At 36.1% G+C, this 26,469-nt stretch overlaps 1 protein-coding gene across 3 annotated transcripts in view; it reads left to right on the forward strand.

Moving 5' to 3' along the window:
* The window catches only part of FAM149B1 (family with sequence similarity 149 member B1), a 61,047-nt gene that overhangs the window by 13,167 nt on the left and 21,411 nt on the right, over nucleotides 1-26,469 (forward strand). For 2 of the 3 annotated variants that reach the window (XM_082674352.1, XM_082674354.1), the window contains exons 4-6: nucleotides 14,558-14,700; nucleotides 15,485-15,601; nucleotides 22,778-22,945. In XM_082674352.1, the coding sequence (XP_082530478.1) occupies nucleotides 14,558-14,700; nucleotides 15,485-15,601; nucleotides 22,778-22,945 (428 nt within the window). Of the gene's footprint in view, nucleotides 1-9,593; nucleotides 9,754-14,557; nucleotides 14,701-15,484; nucleotides 15,602-22,777; nucleotides 22,946-26,469 lie in introns of those variants that run through there. The other variant, XM_082674353.1, reaches the window with a different exon arrangement.

Raw genomic sequence — 26,469 nt, forward strand, 5'->3', positions numbered from 1 at the left:
GCAATTACTCTCCATTTCTCTCTCCACCCAGCCCCTGGCAACCACTAATCTGCTTTCTGTCTGTATGGATTTGCCTATTCTGATATTTCATATAAATGAATCATACAGTATATCACCTATTGTGTCTGGCTTATTTCACCTAGCATATGTTCACATTTTATCCATGTTACAGCGTGTGTCAGTACTTCTTTTTTATTAATGAATATAATTTAATTGCATGGATATACCAATTTTGTTTATTCATCAGATGATGGACATTTGGATTGTTTCACTTTTTTGCTATTATGAATAATGCTACTATGAACACTTGTGTACAAGTTTTTCTGTGGACATGTTTTGAATATTCTTAGGTATACACCTAGGAGTGGAATTTCTAGGTCATATAAAAACTCTATGTTTAATATTTTGAAGAATGCATTTCTCTTTGAAACTTATAGCTATAATTGTGATTGTTTTCAAGGTTCCTGGTTAGTATATAAATAATGTTGATATTTTCCTTGTATTACACAAACATTTCATTGCAGATTTCACATGTATGTCAGAGTAGGTAATTCCTGTGAAATCCATTATTAGTAATGGATTGTGTCTTAATCAAATTCAAGTTTTGTGATCAAAGTTGCAATTACTGCACATTGTGTTTTCTTAATAACTTGGAAACAACCTCAAACTTACAAAAAAGTTGTAAGTATAGTAAAAAGAACAGTTTTCCCTTGGTATCCATGAGGGATTGGTTCCAGGACCCCCTGTGGATACCAAAATCCAGGGATGCTCAAGTCTCACATAAAATGGTGCAGTATTTGCATATTACCTACGCATATCCTTCTGTACACTTTAAATCCTTTCTAGATTGCTTATAATACCTAATACAATATAAATGTGTTTTACATTTACAAACCCATGAATATGGAGGCCAACTGTTTTTTTCCTGAATGGTTTGAGAGTAAGTTACTGACATGATACTCCCTTGCACCAAATATTTTAGTGTATATTTCCTTCAAGCAAGGACACACTACATTACTAGAGGGCAAGAATCAAATTCAGGAAATTAACACTGATATATTGCTACCACCTAATCCATAGATCCCATTAAAGTTTCACTAGTTGTCCCAATGATATCCTTTATAGCAAAAGTTTATATCACATTGTCAAGTCTCTTTAGTCTCCCTCAATCTGGAACAGTTCTTGAGTCTATGATACGACAGAAATGAGCTTGTTTTTCTCATTGCATTCTATTAGGTGGCACATAATTCCATTTGTCCCATTATTAATGTTGTTCACTTTCATCACTTAATTAAGGTGATTTGCCTTTGCATTTGAAAGTATTTTATTGGGGATATATGTATACGTATAGCTGATTCACTTTGTTATAAAGCAGAAACTAAAACACCATTGTAAAGCAATTATACTCCAATAAAGATATTAAAAAAAAGTATTTTACGGGGCGGTACATTGAAATTATGTACGTACTATCCTGTTCCTCCTCAGACTTTCAATTTATGATTTACATCAGTGTAGACTCAAGGATTCCTATTTTGTTCTGTTAGTTATAATATATAATACATCATTATTTACCTTGAAGTTCCAATTGTCCCAGATTTGGCCCACAGAATTCCCTGCAAGCTGCTTCTGTGCCACTTTGACATGTTCCCATCCTTCTTTAAATATTTCCTTACTTTCTGGCACAAGATATCCAGGCTTATTTTGTACTTTCTTTGCCCCAACCCTGGAATCAGCCAATTCTTTAAGAAGCCCTGGTTCCTTTTATGCCATGTTTAGAAACAAAGATTTGGGTGCTAAGCGTGCTCATTGCTTTTTAGGTGTCACTTATTCCCAAACCCTCCCAGTGGACAGAACTAGGGAATATAAGTACTCCTCCTATCCCACTGTGAAATGACAAGGTTCATTCTAGTTTTTTCCTTTTCTAATTTGTAACTTCTTTCTCTGACAGTGATAAACGTGGCTTCCGTTATTCTTAATATATTTACTTATTTGATTAGTCCCCCTGAACATAACCAGTTCCCCACTAATCCACTGCCTCTTAACCTCTGCAAATGCTCTTCTCACTCCACATATGTTTCAACACCCTGTGCTGAGTCACTGACCCTTGCATTCTCGCACCCAATGAATGATCTCCTCATCCCACTCAGAGTCAGACACCCAATGTTGTCCTTGCCTCCGAATAGGCACCTTCCTCAGGCTGCTTGGGCTATCACCCTGTGTGGGGCTGCCGACTCCCCACATGGTAACTTTCTTCTCCATTGTTGTTCCAACATTATAAGCTGGCTGCTCTCCCGCAAGGACATCCTCCTCATCTCACTTGTGCTCCATCACCCTGCAACGACCTGCTCCCCATGCAAACACCCACTGTGGCAGATTATATTTTCAAGTCATGCCAATATACATCCATCTGACATGCCCTTATTACAAGATACTGATATTCCTCCACTGAAGAGATAGGCTCTTTCCCTTTGTTCTTTCCCTTTGAACCTGAATGGACTATTTAACTGCCTTAATCAGTAGAATGCAGTGAAAGTGATGCTGCATGATTTTTTAGGTTAGAAAGCAACACAGCTTCTGCCTGCCTCTTTCTGTTTCTCTCTCTCTGGATGCTTGACCTTGGAATTCAGCCACTATGTTGTGAGGAAGTTCAAACCACATGGAAAAGCCCATATAGAGAGAAACTGAAGCCCCCAGCTGAAAGCCAGCATCAATTGCTAGATATTTGAGTGAATGAACACTCAGATGCTTTCAGCTCTAAGCCTTTGAGCTTTTCAACTGATATCCCAGATGCTGTGGAGAAGAGACAAACCATTCCTGCTGTGAGCTATGTAAATTCCAGACACATGTAAACCTGCAAAGATAATACATGATTATTGCTATTTTGAGCCATTCAGTTTTGGAGTAATCTGGTACACTGCCAAAGTAATTAGAACACCCCTCTCACACTGCTCAGGGTCAGAAAAACTGCTTAGATGTTCTCTTTACCTCTCTTAGGCTCCTATCATACAACAGGCTGTCTTCCTACACAGACGCCGTCATTACTGTGCTTAGGTTCCAATATCTTATAACAGGCTGCCTTCCCAGGTTGATGCCTTCCTTATTCTGTTTTGGCTCTGAAACTCCATGTTGACTGTCTCTTGAGGCATTGGTTAACAGGCAGCCCATATCGATAATCCCTAAGAGAAAAGAAACTCATAAGGTAGGCAGGCCCCTGTTTACCCTGGCTCCCTGCCTGGGAATAATTTTCTGACTATGGAATTGTAAGATAGAGTCCAAACAAAGCACAGTGGTCCCATTTTGCTGAGTAACAGAGATCAGAGTTCAGGGCAGATAGAGCAGTTGGAATCTTTAGGACACAGGGAGATAAAGAACACCAGAAACTAAATAGGTGGGTAAATACAAAGTCTATATTTTTTAGTGATTTCTCTAAAGGATAACTGACTGAATAAAGCAAAACATGTGCAAGATGGAGTTTATATTTGTAGAAGTAAAAGCTGAGACAAACATAGCTCAAAGGATGGGTGAATATAAATGGAATTATACTGTTATACGATTATTACATTTGTGAAGTGTCAGGTATCAAGACAAGTGGGAAGTATGAAGAGGGAGGTGTGAAGTGGTAAAATATTGACTAACTAGACTTTGATAGGTTAAGAATGCACATTATTAGCCCTAGAGCAAGCATTAAAAAATTATAAGAAGAATAAGCTAAGATGCCAATAGGGGAAATAAAATGGAATACTAACAAATATTTGATTAACCTAGAATAAGACAGGAAAGGAAAAGAACAAGAAAGCCTCCCCCCCCCTGCAAAAAAAGGGACAAATGGAAAAGAAACAGCAAGATGGTAGACTACAACCCAACCATGTCAATAATTAAAACAAAAAAAATGGAATGGATAAAAAATGGATAAAACACAGAATGGATTCAAAAAAAAAAACAAGACTCAACTATATACTATATGGAAGAGACGAACTCTAAATATAAAGACACAGATTGAAATTAAAAGGACAGAGAAAGTTATACTGTGCACACAATAGGCTTATATTAATATGAGACAAAATAAACTTCAAGACACAGAGTTGATTACTAGGAAAGAGGAATATTTTTTACGGATAAAAAGGCAGTTTGGGGGCTTCCCTGGTGGTACAGTGGTTAAGAATCCTCCTGCCAATGCAGGGGACATAGGTTCGAGCCCTGGTCTGGGAAGATCCCACATGCTGTGGAGCAACTAAGCCCATGTGCCACAACTACTGAGCCTGCGCTCTAGAGCTGCTACCCACAACTACTGAGCCCGCGTGCTGAAACTACTGAAGCCTGTGCACCTAGAGCCCATGCTCTGCAACAAAAGAAGCCACTGCAACAAGAAGACCACACACCACAAGGAAGAGTAGCCCCCGCTCGCCACAACTAGAGAAAAGCCTGCATGCAGCAATGAAGACCCAGCGCAGCCAAAAAAAAAAAAAAGGCAGTTTGGGGACATCCCTGGCAGTCCAGTGGTTAACGCTCCACACTTCTACTGCAGGAGGCACGGGTTCGACCCCTGGTCAGGGAACTAAGATCCTATATGCCATGCAGCCAAAAAAAAAAACTTTAAGAAAAAATGCTTGCATTCCTATACACTAATGACGAAAAATCAGCAAGAGAAACTAAGGAAACAATCCCATTTACCATTGCAACAAAAAGAATAAGATACCTAGGAATAAACATACCTAAGGAGGCAAAAGACTTGTACTCAGAAAACTATAAAACACTGATGAAAGAAATCAAAGATGATGTAAACAGATGGAGAAATATACCATGTTCTTGGATTGGAAGAATCAACATTGTGAAAATGACTATACTACCCAAAGTAATCTACAGATTCAATGCAATCCCTATCAAACTACCAATGGCATTTTTCACAGAACTAGAACAAAAACTTTCACAATTTGTATGGAAACACAAAAGACCCCGAATAGCCAAAGCAATCTTGAGAAAGAAAAACGGAGCTGGAGGAATCAGGCTTCCTGACTTCAGACTATACTACAAAGCTACAGTAATCAAGACAGTATGGTACTGGCACAAATACAGAAATATAGATCAATGGAACAGGATAGAAAGCCCAGAGATAAACCCACGCACATATGGTCACCTTATTTTTGATAAAGGAGGCAAGAGTATACAATGGAGAAAAGACAGCCTCTTCAATAAGTGGTGCTGGGAAAACTGGACAGCTACATGTAGAAGAATGAAATTAGAACACTCCCTAACACCATGCACAAAAATAAACTCAAAATGGATTAAAGACCTAAATGTAAGGCCAGACACTATAAAACTCTTAGAGGAAAACTTGGGCAGAACACTCTATAACATACATCACAGCAAGATCCTTTTTGACCCAACTCCTAGAGAAATGGAAATAAAAACAAAAATAAACAAGTGGGACCTAATGAAACTTAAAAGCTTTTGCATAGCAAGGAAACCATAAACAAGACCAAAAGACAACCCTCAGAATGGGAGAAACTATTTGCAAATGAAGCAACTGACAAAGGATTAATCTCCAAAATTTACAAGCAGCTCATGCAGCTCAATATCAAAAAAACAAACAACCCAATTAAAAAATGGGCAGAAGACCTAAATAGACATTTCTCCAAAGAAGATATACAGATTGCCAACAAACACATGAAAGGATGCTGAACATCACTAATCATTAGAGAAATGCAAATCAAAACCACAACGAGGTATCACCTCACACCAGTCAGAATGGCCGTCATCAAAAAAATCTATAAACAATAAATGCTGGAGAGGGTGTGGAGAAAAGGGAACCCTCTTGCAGTGTTGGTGGGAATGTAAACTGATACAGCCACTATGGAGAACAGTATGGAGGTTCCTTAAAAAAACTAAAAATAGAATTAACATATGACCCAGCAATCCCACTACCAGGCATATACCCTGAGCAAACCATAATTCAAATAGAGACATGTACTACAATGTTCATTGCAGCACTATTTACAATAGCCAGGAGATGGAAGCAACCTAAGTGTCCATCGACAGATTGAGGCCACTCTTCCTGGCTTACTGTCTCCTCACATGACCTTTCTCCTGGGCACAGGCACAGGTAGAGAGATATCTGGTGTCTCTTCCTCTTCTTATAAGAACACTAATCCTATCAGATTAGTGCTCCACCCTTATGACCTCATTTTACCTTAATTTCTGACTTAAAGGCTTTATCTCCAAATAGAATCATGTTGCAGATTAGGGCTTCAGTATATGAATTTGAGGAGGACACAATTCAGTCCATAACAACGTATACCAGGAAGATGTAACAATTCTAAATAAGTAAGCATCTAATTGAGTTCAAAATGTATGAAGAAACACTGATGAAACTAAAGAGAGGACTAGATGAATCCACAATTATTGTTAGAGATTTTAGTTATTAATAAAACAATTAGAAAATCAGTAAAAACATAAAAGATCTTATGCTATACTGAACAAATGCAGAGTACATATCCTTCTCAAGAACATATGGAACGTTGACAAGGACAGACTGTATGGTGGGCCATAAAATATATCAGTATTGTTCAAAAGATTAAATCTGGGCTTCCCTGGTGGCGCAGTGGTTGAGAGTCCGCCTGCTGATGCAGGGGACACGGGTTTGTGCCCCAGTCCGGGAAGATCCCACATGCCGCGGAGCGGCTGGGTCCGTGAGCCATGGCCGCTGAGCCTGCGTGTCCAGAGCCTGTGCTCTGCAATGGGAGAGGCCACAACAGTGAGAGGCCCGTGTACCGCAAAAAAAAATTCAAATTTACGGATGCAGCTAAAGTAGTTCTTATAAAGACATTTATACCTTTAAATACCTATTTTAGAAAAAGAAGAAAGCTTTAAAATGAGTAACCTAAGTTTCTACCTTAAGATGCTAGGAAAGAAGAGTAAATTAAATCCAAAGTAGAATGAAAGAATTAAAAGCATAATTAATCAAATAGAAAATAGGTAAATAAAAGAGAAAATGAACAAGTCCAAGAGTTGATTCTTTGGAAAGATTAATAATTAATAAGCCCTCTAGTGATACTAGTCAAGGAAAAGCAATAAAATGCAAATTACAAATATCAGGAATGAAAGAGATGTCACTACAAATTCTACAGACATTAAAAGAATATTAACAGAATAATATATACAATTTTATGCCAATAAATTCCATAACTCAGATGAAATGGACAAATTCCTCAAAAATCTGAATAGTTGTAAAACTCTTAAACTAAATCAAGCAACTCTCACAGAGAAAGCTCTAGGCTTAGGTGGAAGAACATACATTTGTGGAAGAAATAACAGTCACACAAACTTTTCCCCAAAACAGGAGCATTTTCAATTCACTTTATGGGTCAGCATAATATTGATGCCAAAACCTGACAAAGACAATATAATAAAAGAAAATTATGAGATGGGACTTCTAAATAGTGTGGCAGAGTGAGTAGCTTGACAAATCTTCCCCAAAAGCAACAATAAACTGGATATAATTGTCTAAAGCAATCATTTCAGGATTCTGAAAATTGACTAAAGGTACACAGCAAATGGAGTAGCAGTTATTCATGAAAATCAATAGAACTTTGAGTTAGGAACAATAAGAGTCTGTTCAACTTTAAAGGGACAAACTATGAAAACTAGCAGCTTCACCACCAGAGAGGGCTCAATAGATTTGGAATGGAACTTGGATGAACTCTAAGTTCAACAGCATTGTCAACAACAGTAGCACATTCGGTAGCATATGAACAAGGAAAAACAGTGGCTCAGATAGTCTGAGGTTTCAATACTAACTAGGGCAAAAAATGGATTGGCAGACTATCCAGAAATTTATTAAGGAGGTCTGGGAAATAAGTCGTAGGAGGGCCTAATAAACTCTCCACATATCCATGCAGGAGAGACCAGAGAGGGCCCAAACTATGCACACACAAATGGCTGACTATGAGTCAGCACACAAATGCAAAGGAGATGCGACGGCACAGAAATTAAGAGCCAAGGCAGCCATTAAAAACTGCTTGAATTTGAACACAAAGTAAACTTTAAGACATAAAATACTACTAGAAACAAAAGGACATCTCCATAATGATAAAAAGGCCAATTCTTTAGGAAAATAAAGTAGTTATAAATGTATACACATCTAACAACGAAGCCTTAAAGCATATGAAGCAAACTACAGAATTTAAAAGAGAAATGGGAAACATAACAGTTGTAGCTGGAGACTTCAATACCCCACTCTCAGTACTTGATAGAACAACTAAACAGAAGATCAGCAAGGATATTGAAGACTTGAACGGTGCTATCAACCAACTTGACCTAATTGATTCTATCCAATGACAGCAGAATATATAATCTTCAAGCATATAAAAAACAAGTTTCATAAATCTAAAGGGATTGAAATTGTACTAGGTATGTTCTCCAACCATGTTGGAATTAAGTTAGAAATCAACAATGGATATAAATTTGGGATATCCCCAAGTATTTGAAAATTAAACACTGTTCTTTTAAATAACTGATGGGTTAAAGAACAATCTACAAGGGAAGTTAGAAAATATTTTCAATTGAATGAAAATGGAAAAGCAGAATATCAAAATTTATAAGACATAACTAAAGTGGTGCTTAGAGGGAAACTTACAGCTTTAAATACCTATAGAAAAAGAAATCAAGCTTATAGACACGGAACAGATTGGTGATGACGGAGGTGGGGTTGCGGGGTTGGGTGAAATGGGTGAAGCATGTCAAAAGGTACAAACTTTCAGTTATAAAATAAATAAATCATGGAGATGTAATGTACAGCATGGTGACTATAGTTAATAATACTGTATTACATATTTGAGAGTTGCTAAGAGAAAAGATCTTAAAAATTCTCATCATAAGGAAAAAACTTCTGTAACTATGTATGGTGATGTGCTATGGAGATCAATTCACCAAATATACAAATATTGAATCATTATGTTATGAAACTAACATAATGTTGTATGTCAATTATACCTCAACAGAACAAAAGTGCCTACAGAAAAATGGAGCATACTGAATCAATAACATAAGCTTCCACCTTAAGAAACTAAAATAGACCAAATTAAATCCAAAGGAAGCAGAAGGAAGGAAATAAAATAATACAGATGAGAGTAGAAATTAATGAAACAGGAAACAGAAAAACAATAGAGAAACTCAATAAAGTCAAAGTTCTTTGAAGAGTCAACAAAATTGATAAGTCTTTAGCTACTTTGACCAAGAAAAAAGACGACATAAATGAACAAGATTAGAAATAAAAGTGAGGACATAACTGTTGACCTTACAGAAAGTAAAAGGACTAGGGAAATATAATAAGCAGCTTCATGTCAAGAAATTAGATAACTTAGATATAACAGGTAAATTTCTAGGAAGACACAATTACCAAACTGACTCAAAAAGACATTAATAATCCATACAGATATATATTAATTAAAGAAATTAAATAAGTAATTTAAAATCTTCCTACAAAGAAAAGCCCAGGCACAGATGGCTTTACTGGTAAATTCTACCAAATATTCAAAGAATAAATAATAACCATCTTTCATAAACCCTTTCAGAAAATAGAAGAAGAGACACTTCCCAACTCATTCAGTGAAGCTAATATTACCCTGATACCAAAGCCAGACAAAGACACCAGAAGAAAAGAATTCTGTATGTAAAAAATTCTCAGGAATTCACAAAATGAACAAACAGAACTGCTTAGCACCAATACATGAGTTTAACAAGGCCACAAGATACAAGGTCAGTATAAAAACGTCAACTGTATTTCTATATATGCTTAAATATTTAAAGAAGAAATAATACCAATCTTTCAGAAAAGAGGGAATGGTTCCTAAATCATCCTATGAGGCCATCCTATAACACCATAGTCAGACAAAGGCATCACATGAACAGAAAACTACACATTAATATTCCTCTTGAAATTATACAAAAAACTTTAAATTATTAGCAAACCTAATTTAGCAACATAAAGGGATTATTTACCCTGAGTGGGATTTATCCACGAATGCACAGCTGGTTCAACATCAGAAAATTAAATTAATACATTATAGTAATGTGAAAAACTGACATGATTATCTCAATAGACACTTTGAAAAAGCATATGATAAAATCCAACACCCACTCATGATAAAAACTCTCACAAAACTAGAAAATAAAAGGGAACTTCATCAACCTGACAAAAGGCACCTAAAGCTAATAGTGTATGTAATGGGAAAAGACTGAATATTTTCCTCTTCAGATCAGAACAAGATAAAGATGTCCCTTCTTGCCATCTTTATTCAGCATTGTATTGGAGGTTCTAGTCAGTGCAATAGACCAAAATAAGGAAGTAAAAGCCATCCACAGTGGAAAGGAATAAGTTAAACTATCTTCATTCACAGATGACATGATGTAGAAAATCCTAAAACTTTCCCTCCGCCCCCACCCCAACTCCATCTACTAGAACTAAGAAATGAGTTCAGGACGGTCACAGTATATCAGATCAATTTACAAAAATCAATTGTAAATGTGGTATATTTATGTAATGTAATATTATTCAGCTATAAAAAGGAAAGAAATACTAATACATGCTACACTATGGATGAACCTTGAAAACATGCTAAGTAAAAGAAGCCAGATACAAAAGGCCACATGTTACATGGTTTCATACATATGAAATATCCAGAGGAGCAAATCTATAGAGACAGAAAGTAGATCAGTAGTGGGCAGGGGCTGGGCAGAGAGAGGAATGGAGAGTGATGGCTAATGGAGCCAGGGTTTCTTTTGGGGTGAAAATGTTCTAGAATTAGATAGTTGTGATGGTTGCACAACTGTGCATATGCTACAAACCACTGGGAATACACTAAAACCACTAAATTTTACACTTTCAAAGGATGAATTTCATCGTATGGGAATTGTATCTAAATTTTTAAAACCTATTGTATTTCTACACATTAGTAATGTATAATCTGAAAGTGAAAATTAAAAATAAATTCAATTCACAAAGAACAAAAAATTGTTAGGGATAAACTTAATGAAAGGAGAACAAGACTTATACACTGAAAAATTTAAAACATTGCTGAGAAAAATGAAATATAAACAAATAAGAGACATTCCATGTTCATGGATTGGACGACTAAATACTGAGATGGCATTTCTCCCCAAATTGATCTATATATCCAATGCATTCCCTATTCAAATCCCATCAGGCTTTTTGTAGAAACTGATAAGCTGATCCATATTGACATGGAATTGCAAAAGACCCAGATTAGTCAAAACAATTTTGAAAAAGAAGACATGGACTTCCCTGGTGGTGCAGTGGTTAAGAATCCGCCTGCCAATGCAGGGGACACGGGTTCGAGCCCTGGTCTGGGAAGATCCCACATGCCACAGAGCAACTAAGCCCGTGCGCCACAACTACTGAGCCCGCGAGCCACAACTACTGAAGCCCGCGTGCCTAGAGCCCATGCTCTGAAACGAGAAGCCACCACAATGAGAAGCCCGCGCACCACAATGAAGAGTAGCCCCCGCTCGCCACAACTAGAGAAAGCCTGCACACAGCAACAAAGACCCAACTCAGCCAAAAATAAATAATAAAGTAAATTAATTAATTTATAAAAGAAGACAGAGAACTTACTCTATCACATTTCAAACTTAATGGTACAGTAATCAAAACAGTATGGTAATGGCATAAGGATAGGCCTATAATTCAATGGCACAGAATAGAGAATCTAGAAATAAACTCATATTTATGGTCAATTGACTTTTAGTGATGACAATTCAACAGGGAAAGGATATTTTTTCCAATAAATGTTGCTGGGACAATTGGATATCCATATGCAAATTGGATGAATTCAGACCCTTACCTTACATCATACAGAAAACTTACTCAAATTAATTATAAATTTAAATGTAAGTGCAAAAACTGTCATTCTATTTTTTTTTAATTAATTTATTTATTTTTGGCTGCGTTGGGTCTTTGTTGCTGCGCGTGGGCTTTCTTTTTTAGTTGCGGTGAGCAGGGGCTACTCTTCATTGCCGTGTGCGGGCCTCTCATTGAGGTGGCCTCTCATTGCGGTGGCCTCTCTCGTCACGGAGCACTGGCTCTAGGTGCGCGGGCTCTAGAGCGCAGGCTCAGTAGTTGTGGTGCAGGGGCCTAGCTGCTTTGCAGCACGTGGGATCTTCCCAAACCAGGGCTCGAACCCGTGTCCCCTGCATTGGCAGGCGGATTCCTAACCATTGCGCCACCAGGGAAGCCCCTGTCATTCTTTTAGAAGAAAACGTATGAGAAAACCTGCAAGACTCTGGATTAGGCAACGAATTCATAGATATGACACGACAAAAGCACAAGCCTAAAAAAATGGATAAATTTGACTCCATCAAAATTAAAATCTTTTGTGCTCCCAAATACACTATCAAGAAAATGAAAGAACAAGCCACAGACTGGGAGAGAATATTTGCAATACATATATCTGACAAAGGTCTTGCATCCAAAACTTAAAACTCCATATGAAGGAGATAAATAGACCAGTTGAAAACAAATGAGCAAAAAGCTTGGACACTCTGTAAAAGAAAACATATGAATGGCCAAGTAGCATATAGAAAGATGCTCAATATCATTATCATCAAGGAAATGCAAATTTAAAACGGTCATGATACACACTCACTAAAATAGCTAAAACTAAAAAGACTGACCATACCTAGTATTAGCCAGGATGTGGAGCATATTTAATGCTCACACATTTCTTGTGGGAGTGCTAACCTGTACATTTATTCTGTGATATAGTTTTAGTAGTTTATTTTAACATTAAACATCCACTCATTATAAGACCAGTAATTCTACTGCTAGGTATTTATCTGAGAGAAATAAAAATATATGTCCAGAAAAAGATTTGTGCATGAATGTTCATATATTTACTCATAATAAAAAATATTGTAAATAATGCAAATGTCCCTCAACAGGAGAATGGATAAACAAATCGTGGCATATTCTTACAACGCAATACTATGTAGTGAATGTAATGTAATGAATACTAACACATGCAACAACATCGGTGAACCTCAAAAACATTCTGCTGAAAAACATTCCACCTCTCTCACTGAATCCGTCATCAAGTTTTGTGTATTTTATCCTCACAATGTATCTCATGTCTTTTTTTCTCCTTTTCTTTTTTCTTTTTAAAAATTGAGATATAGTTGACATATAACATTGCATTACTTTTAGGTATACAGAGTAATAATTTGATATATGTATATAATGCAAAACACAAAAAAGTACATCCTGCATGATCCTGGTTATATGAAGTTCTGTAACAGACAAAACTAATTTATAGTGCTATAAATCAGATCAATGGTTTCATGACATGGGGAACAGGAAACTTCAGTTGCACAGGGGTATGAGGGAACATTCTGGGGTATCAGAAATGTTCTTCTACATCTGGAAAACAATGGTGGTTACTTGGGTGAATACCTTTGTCAAATGTCATTGTGCTGTAGATACTTGAAATGTTATTGTATGTAAACTATTCCTCAATAAGGTTTATTAAACTTTCTAAATACTCAAAGAGTTAAGGGATAAGATAGCATCCATTAAAATTATTGGAGGTTTTAAAACAAAGCAGGTAGAGATTTTAATTTAAGAAAAGACAGATATGAAAATTCAGTTTAAAATCTTAGACATGAATAGCATTTGAAATATCTGAGTAGATAACTGGACATAACTACTATATGTAAACTGGACCCAGTGAAACAGAATAGTAGTGAATTGAATGAGAGAACTAAGAAAATCACCTAGGGGCTTCCCTGGTGGCGCAGTGGTTGAGAGTCCGCCTGCCGATGCAGGGGACATGGGTTTGTGCCTCGGTCTGGGAAGATCCCACATGCTGCGGAGCGGCTGGGCCTGTGAGCCATGGCCGCTGAGCCTGCACGTCCGGAGCCTGTGTTCCGCAATGGGAGAGGCTACAACAGTGAGAGGCCCGCGTACCGCAAAAAGAAAAAAAGGTGTAACTTTTCTTCCATCAGAATGTAAAAGGGAACATAAAAACAGATGAAGTAGAGAGTAAGCAGAGAATCAGATAACATGATCAGATTCACATTTTATAGCCATCCTTTTGGCTGCTGCAAAAGGATAAATTATAGGGCAAAGATTTAATGTAAACTGTCAGGTGAAAAATGCAGACTACAAAGTAATATATATATGGGATTGACTGTCTACCTTACGCTCTAAAAAGAATACTGGAACCAAGCAACTATAATAAAATTAACAATCATTATCTTTGAGTGGTAGAATTATTGGTAATTTTTATCTTTCTTTATACTTTTCTGGATATTTTTGATGAAGAAAATGTTACTTTAAAAACGTAGATATTTCCACAAATTTTCTTTAAATAGGAATAGGGAGGCCATCTGAATATTGTAAGATCCCAAAACTCACTAACTTAACTTTTCTTTCACACAAGTGGACTAAATATTGAAAATAAAACAGAATCTGATTGCTTTCAACCTTTATGATTATTAACAGAGATTGAAGCTCATCTAAATATTTTGGGGTGATAATTTCTTTTAGGAACTTGATCAAAATGCCACTGAAAAAGTCCACGCAATGTTCACAGCCATTGACGAGCTCTTGTATGAGCAGAAGTTGAGTGTACATATTAAAAGTCTACAAGAAGAGTGCCAACAGTGGACATGTAGCTTTCCTCACCTCAGGTATTGGAGCCCTTGTATATTCATGGCTAATACTAAAATTTGAAGAGCAGATTTCCAAGAAAGCTTGTATTCTGAAATCTCTATGGGCATAGATTTATATAAATGAGGCAATGTGGTATAAAGCCTCAGATGACAGAAAACTCATGTTGATGGAAGTTTCTCAGAGTTTTCATAACTACCTATATTGTCCTAATCAAGTAAAAACAACTTCTATACCAGTAACTGTGATCTGTGTACTATGGCTGTCCAAACAGCCTTGCTTTTGAACAAGAGGGTCAGAAAATGTATTTGATTACACTGTTGTCTATAAGTAAACTCTTATGCATGTATACTTGAAAGCAAACATAGGCTATTAGGAAGCTTTCCTTAGAAACCGCATTAGTGCACTTACTACACATACTTAAAATTTATAAAGCTTCATGTTCTTAAGAATATAATTCAGTTTTCACTAATTTGGCCTGGCTTTCACCCACTTTGGCAAATTTAATGAAGATTGCTATAGGGGATGGAGGGAAAATTACAAATGTTTGCCCAGTTCCCTTGGATTTTTTTCAGTGGGGTGGAAAAGCTTTATCCTTTCTATCTCCATTGTATAGGAGAGAGATATACCTTTAAAAAGGCTCTGGATTCACATTTCTCTCAAGAATCATTCTAAATCAGTAACGGACTAAGTATGTACTAGACTTCTATGTAGAGCCATCAAATTTGTTCCAAAAATACCTACATTTTGTATGTATGCCAGGTGAAGGTGCTTAATTATCTCTTTATGTTCTTCACTTTGAAGGATTCTGGGTAGGCAGATAATCACTCCAAGTGAAGGTTATGGACTGTATCCTAGATCCCCTTCTGCTGTTTCAGCTTCACATGAGGCAACAATGTCTCAAGAAAGAGATTCTACTATGTAAGTATTCTAATATGTAAGTACTTATGTATTCTAATGTGCAAGTATTATATTCTACTAGTTATACTAAGGGATTAAAATACTTCTTCCTATTTATTGGTATTTAGTAAAGCACAGCAAATTCTGTAAGATTGACCATATTCTTTATGCATATTAGAATTTTGTTACTTAGTTTTTTGTTCAAAAGTAAGACATTCTCTAGGATTTAAGGGTTATTCAGATTCATATATATCTACGTCCATCTATAAATCTAGGCACTTCCCTCTTGGAATAAATGTGTAGATACACTGGTTTAAAGAAATTCAGGGATCTAAGAAACAGACTTTAAAATTTTTTGAAAAAAATTCTGAAAAGTCATTTTCTTAAACATATAATACTAATTAAAACTTAATTTCTTTATAGAAGTTAAACTGGTATTAGTTTATCAGCTTAAAATGGGTAATTAGTACACTAGCTAAAATGGCTAATTCTTTAACACCTCAAACTCTTTATTTTTATTTTTACTTTTTAAAAATATTGGGAATTCCCTGGTGGTCCAGTGGATAAGACTCTGTGCTCCCAATACAGGGGGCCTGGGTTCAATCCCTGGTTGGGGAACTAGATCCTGCATGCATGCTGCAACTAAGAGTCCCCATGCTGCAACTAAGAAGCCCGCATGCCGCAACTAAAGATCCCATGTGCCACAACTAAGACCCAGCACAGCCAAATAAATAAATAAGTAAATAAATAAATTCCTTTACTTTTTCCTAAGACTGTAATTTTACTTATACTGATACCTTCTAAGAGTTGTAGTAATACTTTCTTTTGATGCCTTTTGGGGCTTGTAGTAATTTCATCAGACCACAAAGTAAAACATTATTGTCTTAGGCCAGTTAAGGTTATGAGATCTGGGTTATCAACTAACTGATTTTTGGTCAGAGAATGGGATTTGTTTACTTCTTTCAAAGTGATTTAAGCTCAAGCTTCTGGTCACTAGGCTGAGCTTTCTTTCTAAATTTAAACCTCATGTATTACATCAATAAGCCTTTTTAAGTTTACTCCTTTTATATAAAGGTCAGACTTTTACAAACTAATGTCTCCCACAGAAATGATGTATCCTTTAATTCTCACTGACCAAAATTACATAACTTATGTCCTGCTATTAAGATATATTTACCTGATCTATTAGTATAAACTTTATATATGCCTTATTATTTTATAACTATAAATAGCAGTTCCATTTAGAGATTCCAAAGAAATAAGGAACAAATCTGAGCAGTTAGCTCCTCCTTTTTTAGGACATCTGGCTAAATCATCATTCTGCAACTTAGTACAGGCAACCTTTCTTTCCTTTTTACTTGCTACCACCACTGCTGCTTGGTGCTTCTTATTTTTCGTTCTGCTTTTCTGGATTATTTGACTTACAGTTTTCAATAATTATCTTTCTTTACTATACAGATGAAACAATTACCTATCTATACTTTATATACAGAGATATTTAAATGAAACAAGTTATTCAGCTATATTAGCACGTCACTACTTATTGAAAATAATAACAAATTAAATATAATCCATATTTATTTTCCTATCACTACCACTTTGTCCATACTTGATACTTTCTATCTTGAGTACCATTAATGAACTCATTGCGTTTCAAAATATTTATATATTTTAATTAACCATAATTATTATTGATGCTCAAATTGTTACAACTTGGCCATGTCAAGCTAGTTCCTTTGTTTTTGTCTTGAATGTTTCCTTGTTTTCTGGTTACAATAGGATGCTCCAGGCCCATCCTGGAAAAAAATTGTTTCTTCCTTTAAGGCATGGTATCAGCTGAAATTCAAGGAAATCTGATTCCTTTGAGAGGCTACTAGTATTTGAGAACAAAATTTGGGTAGTGAGGGTATGTAAGTTGGTGATGCTGCTGCAATTCTGCCACTTTTTGTAATAAGTGGTGTGAAAAAATGTGTCAAGAATTCATTTTGATATTTTTCAGTTTAACAAATCAGTTTTCCATAAAATATGAGGTTGATCATCTACTTTCTACAAAAATAACATTTCAAATTATATCCATTCTTGCCCCTCCACATTACATCAGATTCTCCTTTTAAAGTTCAGCGTTAATCCTTTCTGTCCCCACTTAAAAATCTTCAATAGCTTCCCAGTGAATTTAAGATACAAATCTAAAATTATATCATAAGCTGGCCCCAGCCTACATCTCTACCTTTATCTTCTGTCACTCTCTCTCTCATTCATTCATCCTCCCACACTGGATTTCTTTCAAATCTCAAATGTACTAAACAAGGTATTCGGTCCAGCTTCCATTCTTGAGGAGTTCTTGGGCCAGAGGAGAGTAGTATAATAAACAACACAAAAATACAGTCTCTTCCTTTTTGTATCTCTAACACCTCGTACAATGCGTAGAACATGGTTAGCATCAACTTATTTTTTTTTTACTAAATCATATTTATATGAAAACAAACTCCATGAAAATGAATTAATTGATATTATGGTGGCAAAACAATGTTATCAATCAAGACAAATTAGTGTCTAGGTCAAAATGGAATTCCAGGAACTTTATAACAATAGAAGATGGTGGCAGCATAAGGAGAAAACACAGCCCAGAAAAGGACCATGAAGAAGATGAGTCTGAGGACATTTCCATTTGAAAAGAAACTATGCAGTCATCTGCTTCAAGTTAGCTTAAGGGGCTTACCTACCCTTACTTTAAATACATACCTCAACAAAAATTAACTATAATATCTAATAAGTTGCTAAAGTATATGACTATATGCAGAATTATAACCCTTAAAAAAATCATTAAAGAATGGAGAGCTCAGAAATAAACCTCTGCGTATATGAGTAAATAATTTTCAGCAAGGGCGCCAAGACTACACAATGCGAAAGGACAGTCTCTTCAACAAATGGTGCTGGGGAAAGAATGCAAAAGAATGAAGTGGGACCCTTATACCATATACAGAAATTAACTCAAAATGGATTTTATAGACCTAAATGGAAGACCTAAAACTATTAAAACTCCTAGAATAAAACACAGGGGAAAAGCTTCAGGATATTGGATTTGGCAATGATTTATTGGATAGAACACCAAAAGCTTAGGCAACAAAAAGCAAAAATAGACAGATGGGACTACATCAAACTCTAAATTTTCTGTGCGTCAACAGAAACAATCATCAGAGTGAAAAGGCAACTTATGGCATGGGGGAGAATATTTGCAAATTGCATGTCTGATAAGGAGCTAGTATCTAGAATATATGAGGAACTTCTACAATTCAACAACAACAACAAAAATAACCCAATTAATAAATGGACAAAGGGGGGCTTCCCTGGTGGCACAGTGGTTAAGAATCTGCCTGCCAATGCAGGGGACACGTGCTGTGGAGCAACTAAGCCCGTGCGCCACAACTACTGAGCCTGCGCTCTAGAGCCAACGAGCCACAACTACTGAGCCTACATGCTACAACTACTGAGGCCCATGCGCCTAGAGCCTGTGTTCTGCAACAAGAGAAGCCACTGCAATGAGAAGCCCATGCACCGCCATGAAGAGTAGCCCTGGCTCGCCACAACTAGAGAAAGCCTGTGCACAGAACAAAGACCCAACGCAACCAAAAATAAATAAATAAAATACAATAAAAAGAAAATGTGGTATATACATACGATGGAATATTACAGAAGGAAATCCTGTCACATGCTACAATAGGGATGAACCTCAAAGATATTATGCTAAGTGAAATAAGCCCGTCACAAAAGGACAAATACAATATGATTCCAGCCATCTTTAGTATCTAAAGTAGTCAAATCATAGAAACAGAAAGTACAAGCGGAGTTGCCAAAGGGAGGGGAGGAAGGGGAAGGGGCAATGAGTGTTTAATGGATATCAGAGTTTCAGTTTTGCAATATAAGAAAGTTCAAGAGATCTGTTGAACAATAATGTGAACATACTTAACACTGTTGAACTGTATGGTTTTAAATGCTTATGATGGTGTATTTAATCTTATATTGTTCACCACAGTTTTTAAAATATCATTAAAGTGACATGGTATGGTTTCTCCTAAGCCCACCTCCCTCATGTCACTCATTACAAATTATAGCTTTTGCTTCCATTTTCTTTGATTTTTTTTTTTTTACAACTGTCCTAAATGCAAGAGCCCAGTCAAGCTAATTACAAATCAGACTTTTTCAGACATAAAGAGCTTTCTGAAGCTCTCCAAAACCATGGAGATGTTCTCTTTCCGTTTTTCTACTGGTAGGGCCATCCACAATCATATTTCCTTTCCTAGTGTACTAAGTTATATTTTCTTCCTTTTGGCATCATGAGATCACAACTTCATGTAACTTTCCTCTATTTTGATCATCGCTAGAGGTCCACTGGAAGATAAGTTGGTCTGAAATGGAGTTGAGAGTGGTTAATTGTACTTTTCAGATCCTAGTCAGGAAGGAGAGAGCTCTTGGCCACTTGTTCCTCCTAGCCAACCTGGAGGGCCTTGCAGTGATCACCTCCATGAAGGCTGCAGAATTCTGCCTCCTAAGGCCTACACCTGAGGGCTGGCTCCAAATTAAACTCTTTGTTTAAATAAGAAACCCAGCAAAGTCATTTTATCCTCCATGCATGTGGGAGAAGAATAAAGTGGCAATGATTTCTTTCCGCTCACAAGAAAACAGATCTGAACTTAAATATTACTATCAGGGCAATACATTATTAGATAAGACCACTGTTATTTTTTTAGTAAGTAAGAGAATTACAAACATTTTAGAAGTTAAAGGTTATTTTCCAGACATGGTAATCTCTGAAGTCTGATGATTTAAAAGATCCCTTTGTTAGAAACAACATTTGCAAAGACAGCTTTATGATGTAGAATACTATCTGTTCTTTGCTGCAGCTTTAGGGGAAATGGGAACACTTTTCCTTCTCATCTAACTGAAAATTTTTTTAACTGACAAAAAGGCCTATACTTTGTTAGAAAAGCCTATTTTTTTTTCAGAGCAAGTAATTCCATTAGTTACCACTGACTAAAAAATGATTGGTTAGTAATACAAATGGAACGATACAGTAGCACAATAACATAAGGAATGCTGGGAGTGCAGTGTTTGACATGGGTTTGACAGCTTTTAATTTTGTCATGTTGTCATGTTGAAAAAAAATACTAACACCACTGTTTTATAAAAGAAATGACATATTAACACAAAAAAGCATGTCTCAAAATAAGGACAGTCCTTTTCAAGAAAGGGCATTTTGTAGTCTTACTGAGCATTGTTCTTATTTTGCTCATTTTGATGTGGATCCGTAAAAATTTTGTCATGGATTGCCATAAATCTGTTGACTAGATTTTGGGTATCACTGTTTAGAATTTCAGAACAGAGACTTAAAAAACCTAAAGTCTCAAGTTTAGAGACTTTTATAAACGATAATACCAGCTGGTTTTGATATATTTATTCTTCAAACTGTTTTCCCATCTCTTATTGTCTCTCTGTCCCCCATGCCTCCTGCCATGGTCCAGGCTCTCATCAGCTTACCAGCTCTTGTTTCATCTTTTGCACTAGCCTCCTAACCACATTATCCTCTTCATCACCACCATAGTCATCTTTTAAAGCAAGGATGCTGTCATTCCCCTTCTTAAAAACTTCAATGCCATTGCTATCAATTAGCCAAAGTTAACAAAGTACTACACAGTCTGGCCTAATACCCTTCCAACCACTTCCTATGAACAATACACCTTATTTAACGGCTTACATAACAGAGAAATTTCTCTTTTAAAAGAAGTCTGGAGGAAGGGTATCTAAAGATAGTACAGTGGTAGTATGGTGTTTTCAGGGTCCTAGACTCATTTCATCTTTCTGCTACATTGTGCTAGCCCAGGATACTTTTCCTGAGTTTTGGGGTTTTTCTTGGTGGTCCAAGACAGCTGATAGAGTTCCAAACATGACATTCACTTTCCAGGTAGCAGGAAGCAGGAAAGGCAGAGGGCAAAAGGGCACCCCTTAAAGCTAACCCAGTTCTCTTTAAACAGCCTCCCCAGAGTCCCACATAACAATTCTGCTCATATCTCATTGGTCACATCTGGCTGCAAGGTGGTGGGAAATGTCATCTTTGAGGTGCGTGTATTGCTCTCCTGAATTAAATTGGCATGATGTATTAGGAGAGGCAGGGAGAATCGATATTGGGGGCACCTAGCGTTCTCTGCCACATATGTATAGAGTTTTTTGAAATTACTGTACATATTTTATAATCTTTTTATAATTACCATTTTATTATGGGAATCTTCCATTTTGTCCCCCAACATTAATTTAGTAACCTCATAGAATTCCACTGCATGAATATACCATTATTTAAACAACCAATCCCCTATCCTATATTTTGAAACAGTTGGGCCAGTTTTGAATTTTAGCAATTATAAGCAGTTCTGTGATGATAATTTTTATAGCTAAATCTTATAGGTCATATCCTCGAAGGAAATCCCCTACAAATGAAACCACTGAATCAAAGTGTATTTCTGTTTTAAGGTTTCTAATGCATATTTCCAAAATGTCTTCCAAAAAGATTTTCCCACTAGCCTTGCTGAAAAGTGCCATAGGTTTATTCTTTTTTCATTGTTTAAAAAATACTTAAGGTACAAAAAGGTATAAAGAATAACACAAAGCATACATTGGTTATATTTAATATTTGGTTAAACTGAGAGCCATTTAAAAAATTGTACTGCTCAGATTTGACTGACTTTCTCCAAAGTAAACCTGCTGAAGTGAAGGCGTCATCATATATTCGTTGAATACCTGGGTAGGATGAGAAATTTAAATAGAAGTAAGGGAAGATACTTGCCCTTTAGGAGTATACATTTTGAACAATGACGGAGTTATTGAAATAAGCATATAACCTCCTGAGGTACTTTAAAGAGCTAATTATGAATGTAAATATTATTAGATTTTTAAAAATATTTTATAGCCATAGCTGTTGCATCTGAAAAGATAGCAAGCAGTATTCAATAGTGCATAATATACCTAAGCAGAGTGGGTCTATGGCTAGTATTTATTTATTCCTGTTCTGAGAAATAACAGGTATTAAGGTTTAGAGTAGCCCAGGAAGGTGTCACTAGGGCAAGGGACCTTGAGCTGAAACTTGTGCGAATGAGTTCCTTTGAAAACTGTTTATGTTGAACATAATTAATATTTTTCCTCTTCCAGATTTGGTATTAGGGGAAAGAAGTTACATTTTTCATCTTCATATGCTCCTAAAGCATCTTCCATTGCCAAATCCCCTAGCTTGTGTTCTATGGAAAGAGAAGAGGAAGACTGTATAATCTTCTCGGAAGGAATAATAGAGGAATACCTAGCATTCGACCACACAGATATGTGAGTATTATGTCTTTTAAACTTTTTACTCCCCTGTTATTTTGTTGTTAATATCTATTTTTTCTAAAGTATACTACCAATACTACCTATAATTAAGTTGATGTCTGTTTATTTCTTTTCTATTAGTTCTCAGTTATCCAGTGTCATGTACTTAGTTGATATAAATTCCTATTGCTTTCATATACCAGTCTTCCTTGTATATTTTCTTCCTACACACGCCATTTGCCTCTTCCTGAGATTAAACATTTTTTAAATGAATTTTTTTCTCCACATAATTTGATTTTCCTCTTTGTAAAGTATCACCAGTAACTCATGAAAACTTTATTCATCTGATTCTAAATCCAGTGCTCTCCTCACTATTCCATGCTACTTTTCTGATATATTAAACTCTTAAATTATTCCTCTAAGCCTTTAAAAGCTCAGAATTGATAGTCACAGTAGTACATCTAGAAGTGAGAATTTCATTTTAGGCTGTGAGGCTGTGGTTAGGTCTAGTTAGTGTCACATGATTCTGGACTTCTTCCCATATTTCCTACTGAGCCATGTTTACTACATGCTCAAGGTACACAGTCCTAGGGTCAGGTAAACACAACCCAGATTTCCAAACATAACACCGTTGAGCTAGCTCATTGTTCCAAGGGAATCATAAGTATGCTGTTTTGGTTTTGCAGAAATTGCCCCCTTCCCTTTCACTTCATCTGGCCTGAGTCAAATTATCCATATTTTCTCTTCCTTTTTCCTCAAAGGTCTTTTCCCTTCATTTTAGCTTATAAAAAATACAGTAGATTTAACTAATTTAAAATGTGATGTTCATGGCTCATAGGTGTCCCTGGGGCATCTCTTCCCCTTTCCTGATAGTAAACTGAAATGAATTTTCAGGTAAAATGGAAGATTTTTAGAAAGGCAGTCTTCTCTTTAGAGATATCACTGAGATATTGAGATGTGATGAATGAAAGCATGTAAGTTTGGAAGAAAATGAGATATGAAAGATTTTTTTTAAAATAACTTGGGAATAGGGAAGGTCTTTCTAACCATAGCACAAAATCTACAAGTCATTTAAGAAATTCTTTAAAAAACTACATAAAATAGTATTTCTGCATAGAAAAAATTCATAGAGTCAAAAGACAAATGACAAACTGGCAAAAATATTTGCAGTTCATGCATAGACAGAGGCTTAATTTCCTTAATATGTATATCAGTAAGGAAAAGATTAAAGATGAAACAAAGAACATGAATAGTTCACATTATAAGAAGATGGATTTTAAATATATGAAATGGAATTCATTCACAATTAGAGATACAAATTAAAACTATAATGAGTATTCTTTTACATGTCAGACTATCAAAGAACAAAAGATAAAGGAGGTTAATAATTCCTTGAATGAGAAAAGAGGCATATTCTTTCACTACTGGAGAATTATACCACCTATTTATTTATTTATTTATTTACTTAGGTTTATCAAAAATTTATTCTTCTTTATTGTCAGCACGTTCCATGGTATGGATGTACCACAGTTTGTGCACCTGTGGAAGGACACCTGGGCTATTTCTAGCTTTTGGCTATTATTAATAAAGCTGCTATGAACATTCACGCACAGATTTTTATATGAACAAAAATTTTTATGTCTCTGGGATAAATGCCCGAGAGTATACTTTCTGGATCCTATGTATACCACCTCTTTAAATTGAAATGCACATACCCTTTGACTCAATAATTCTATTTATAGGAATTTATCCTACAGATATAATATCCATGTAGCCAAAGAAGTACATACATATTGTTCCCAACTTAAGATGAGTTGACTTATGATTCCTTGATTTTGCGATGGTACAAAAGTGATACATCTTCAGTAGCAACTGTACTTTGAATTTTGATTTTTTTTCCCTTGGCTGGCGATATGCAGTATGATACTCTCTCGGGATGCTGGGCAGCGGCAGCAAGCTGTGGCTCCCAGTCAGCCACACAATCATGAGGGTAAACAACCAATATACTTAAAACCATACAACCATTGCTTTTCGCTTTCAGTAGAGTATACAATAAATTACATGAGATATTCAACACTTTATTATAAAATAGTTTTTGCGTTAGATAATTTTGCTTAGCTGTAGGCTAATGTAAGTGTTATGAGCACATTTAAGGTGGGCTACGCTAAGCTATAATGTTCAATAGGTTAGGCCTATTAAATGCATTCTTGACATGATATTTTCATAAGTTCATTGGGCTGTAACCCAATATGTAAGTTGAGGAATATCTGTAGAAGGGTATTAATTGCAGTATTGATTATAAAAGCAAAGGTTAGTTGATCAATAACTGTCTAGTTAGATATATTATGGTATATCCAATGGAATACTCTGCAGTTATTTTTGTTTGTTTGTTTGTTGCAGTTATTTTTAAAAAGAGGCAGATTTATATACATTGATAGGGATCATGGACAAGATACACTGACAGAAGAGTGAGGTGCAGTACAGTGTATAATGTAACTATCTCTCTGGACCTACGTGTTTGCTTCTGAGAATGGGGACTGGGGGACAGAGATGTAGGAGACTTATTTTTCACTACATACATATATTTCCTTCTATACAATATGAATTTTTATCATATGACTATGTTATCTCCTCTAAAAAGAAATATAAATTGAAATACATTTAATGCTAATTAGCCTCCTCTGCCACTTAATGCCAGGCTAGCTCTTCCTTGGGAAAGGAGAAGCAAAGGGAGTCTGGCTGCCCTGCTTAAATCTCTTAGCATCCTTCTTACCTGCCTACAGTTTCCTATTTCATTCTTGAGCACTTTGTTGCCCCAGGAGTAACTTTCACTGTAAAGGTACTTCTCTCCACCCAAGCCAGTTCCAGAATTTGCTTTGTCTTAGTTTATAATACATCTGTCATAGATAAGCACATCCATCAGCCAAATTTTCTTCCCCCAGAAATCTGGGGCTACTGGCACTCATTGCCAGAGAAGAGACAGACTTGCCTAACTGGAAGTTTCTGGATTATAGATACACAGTCTCCAGAAGAGTCTCAGAGTAGTTTCCTGTGCTGTTGGGCTTCCCTCTTTTTCCTTTACAGCCAATTACCAAATGTTTATTTGGATTAGTAAAAGTATACTAATTTTAATAATCTATGTGGACTACTTCCCTAATGAATCATTGCCTCAAATAATTATGCAGCATAATCACAGTTATATGCGCATCGTTAAATGTGTCAAGTTAATATTAATCTAAATGTTACCCAGTTACAACAAAAAGAGTATTTTTGTGTGCTTAATTGTCATAGGTTGCTTGTTGATCAATTTTAAATGCCCATCTATTTAAAGCTTAAAAAAGTACAATGATTCTGTCTTCTTTTTCTTGTTCTATTTTTTTGGCAGAGTAGGGGGGTGGGGTGGGATGGATGTAAAAAGGGAAATGCAGAGTCTCCTCTGTTGAAAACTCCCTTAGTTCACAGGCCTATTTAATACCTGTGCTATATATGCGGGGAGGAAGGGGGGGGTGGTGGCGGGGAGGAGCATAAATCACACTCCT

This window comes from Grampus griseus, assembly GCF_964374135.1.
Source record: "Grampus griseus genome assembly, chromosome: 16".
In the NCBI taxonomy this organism is placed as follows: Eukaryota; Metazoa; Chordata; class Mammalia; order Artiodactyla; family Delphinidae; genus Grampus; species Grampus griseus.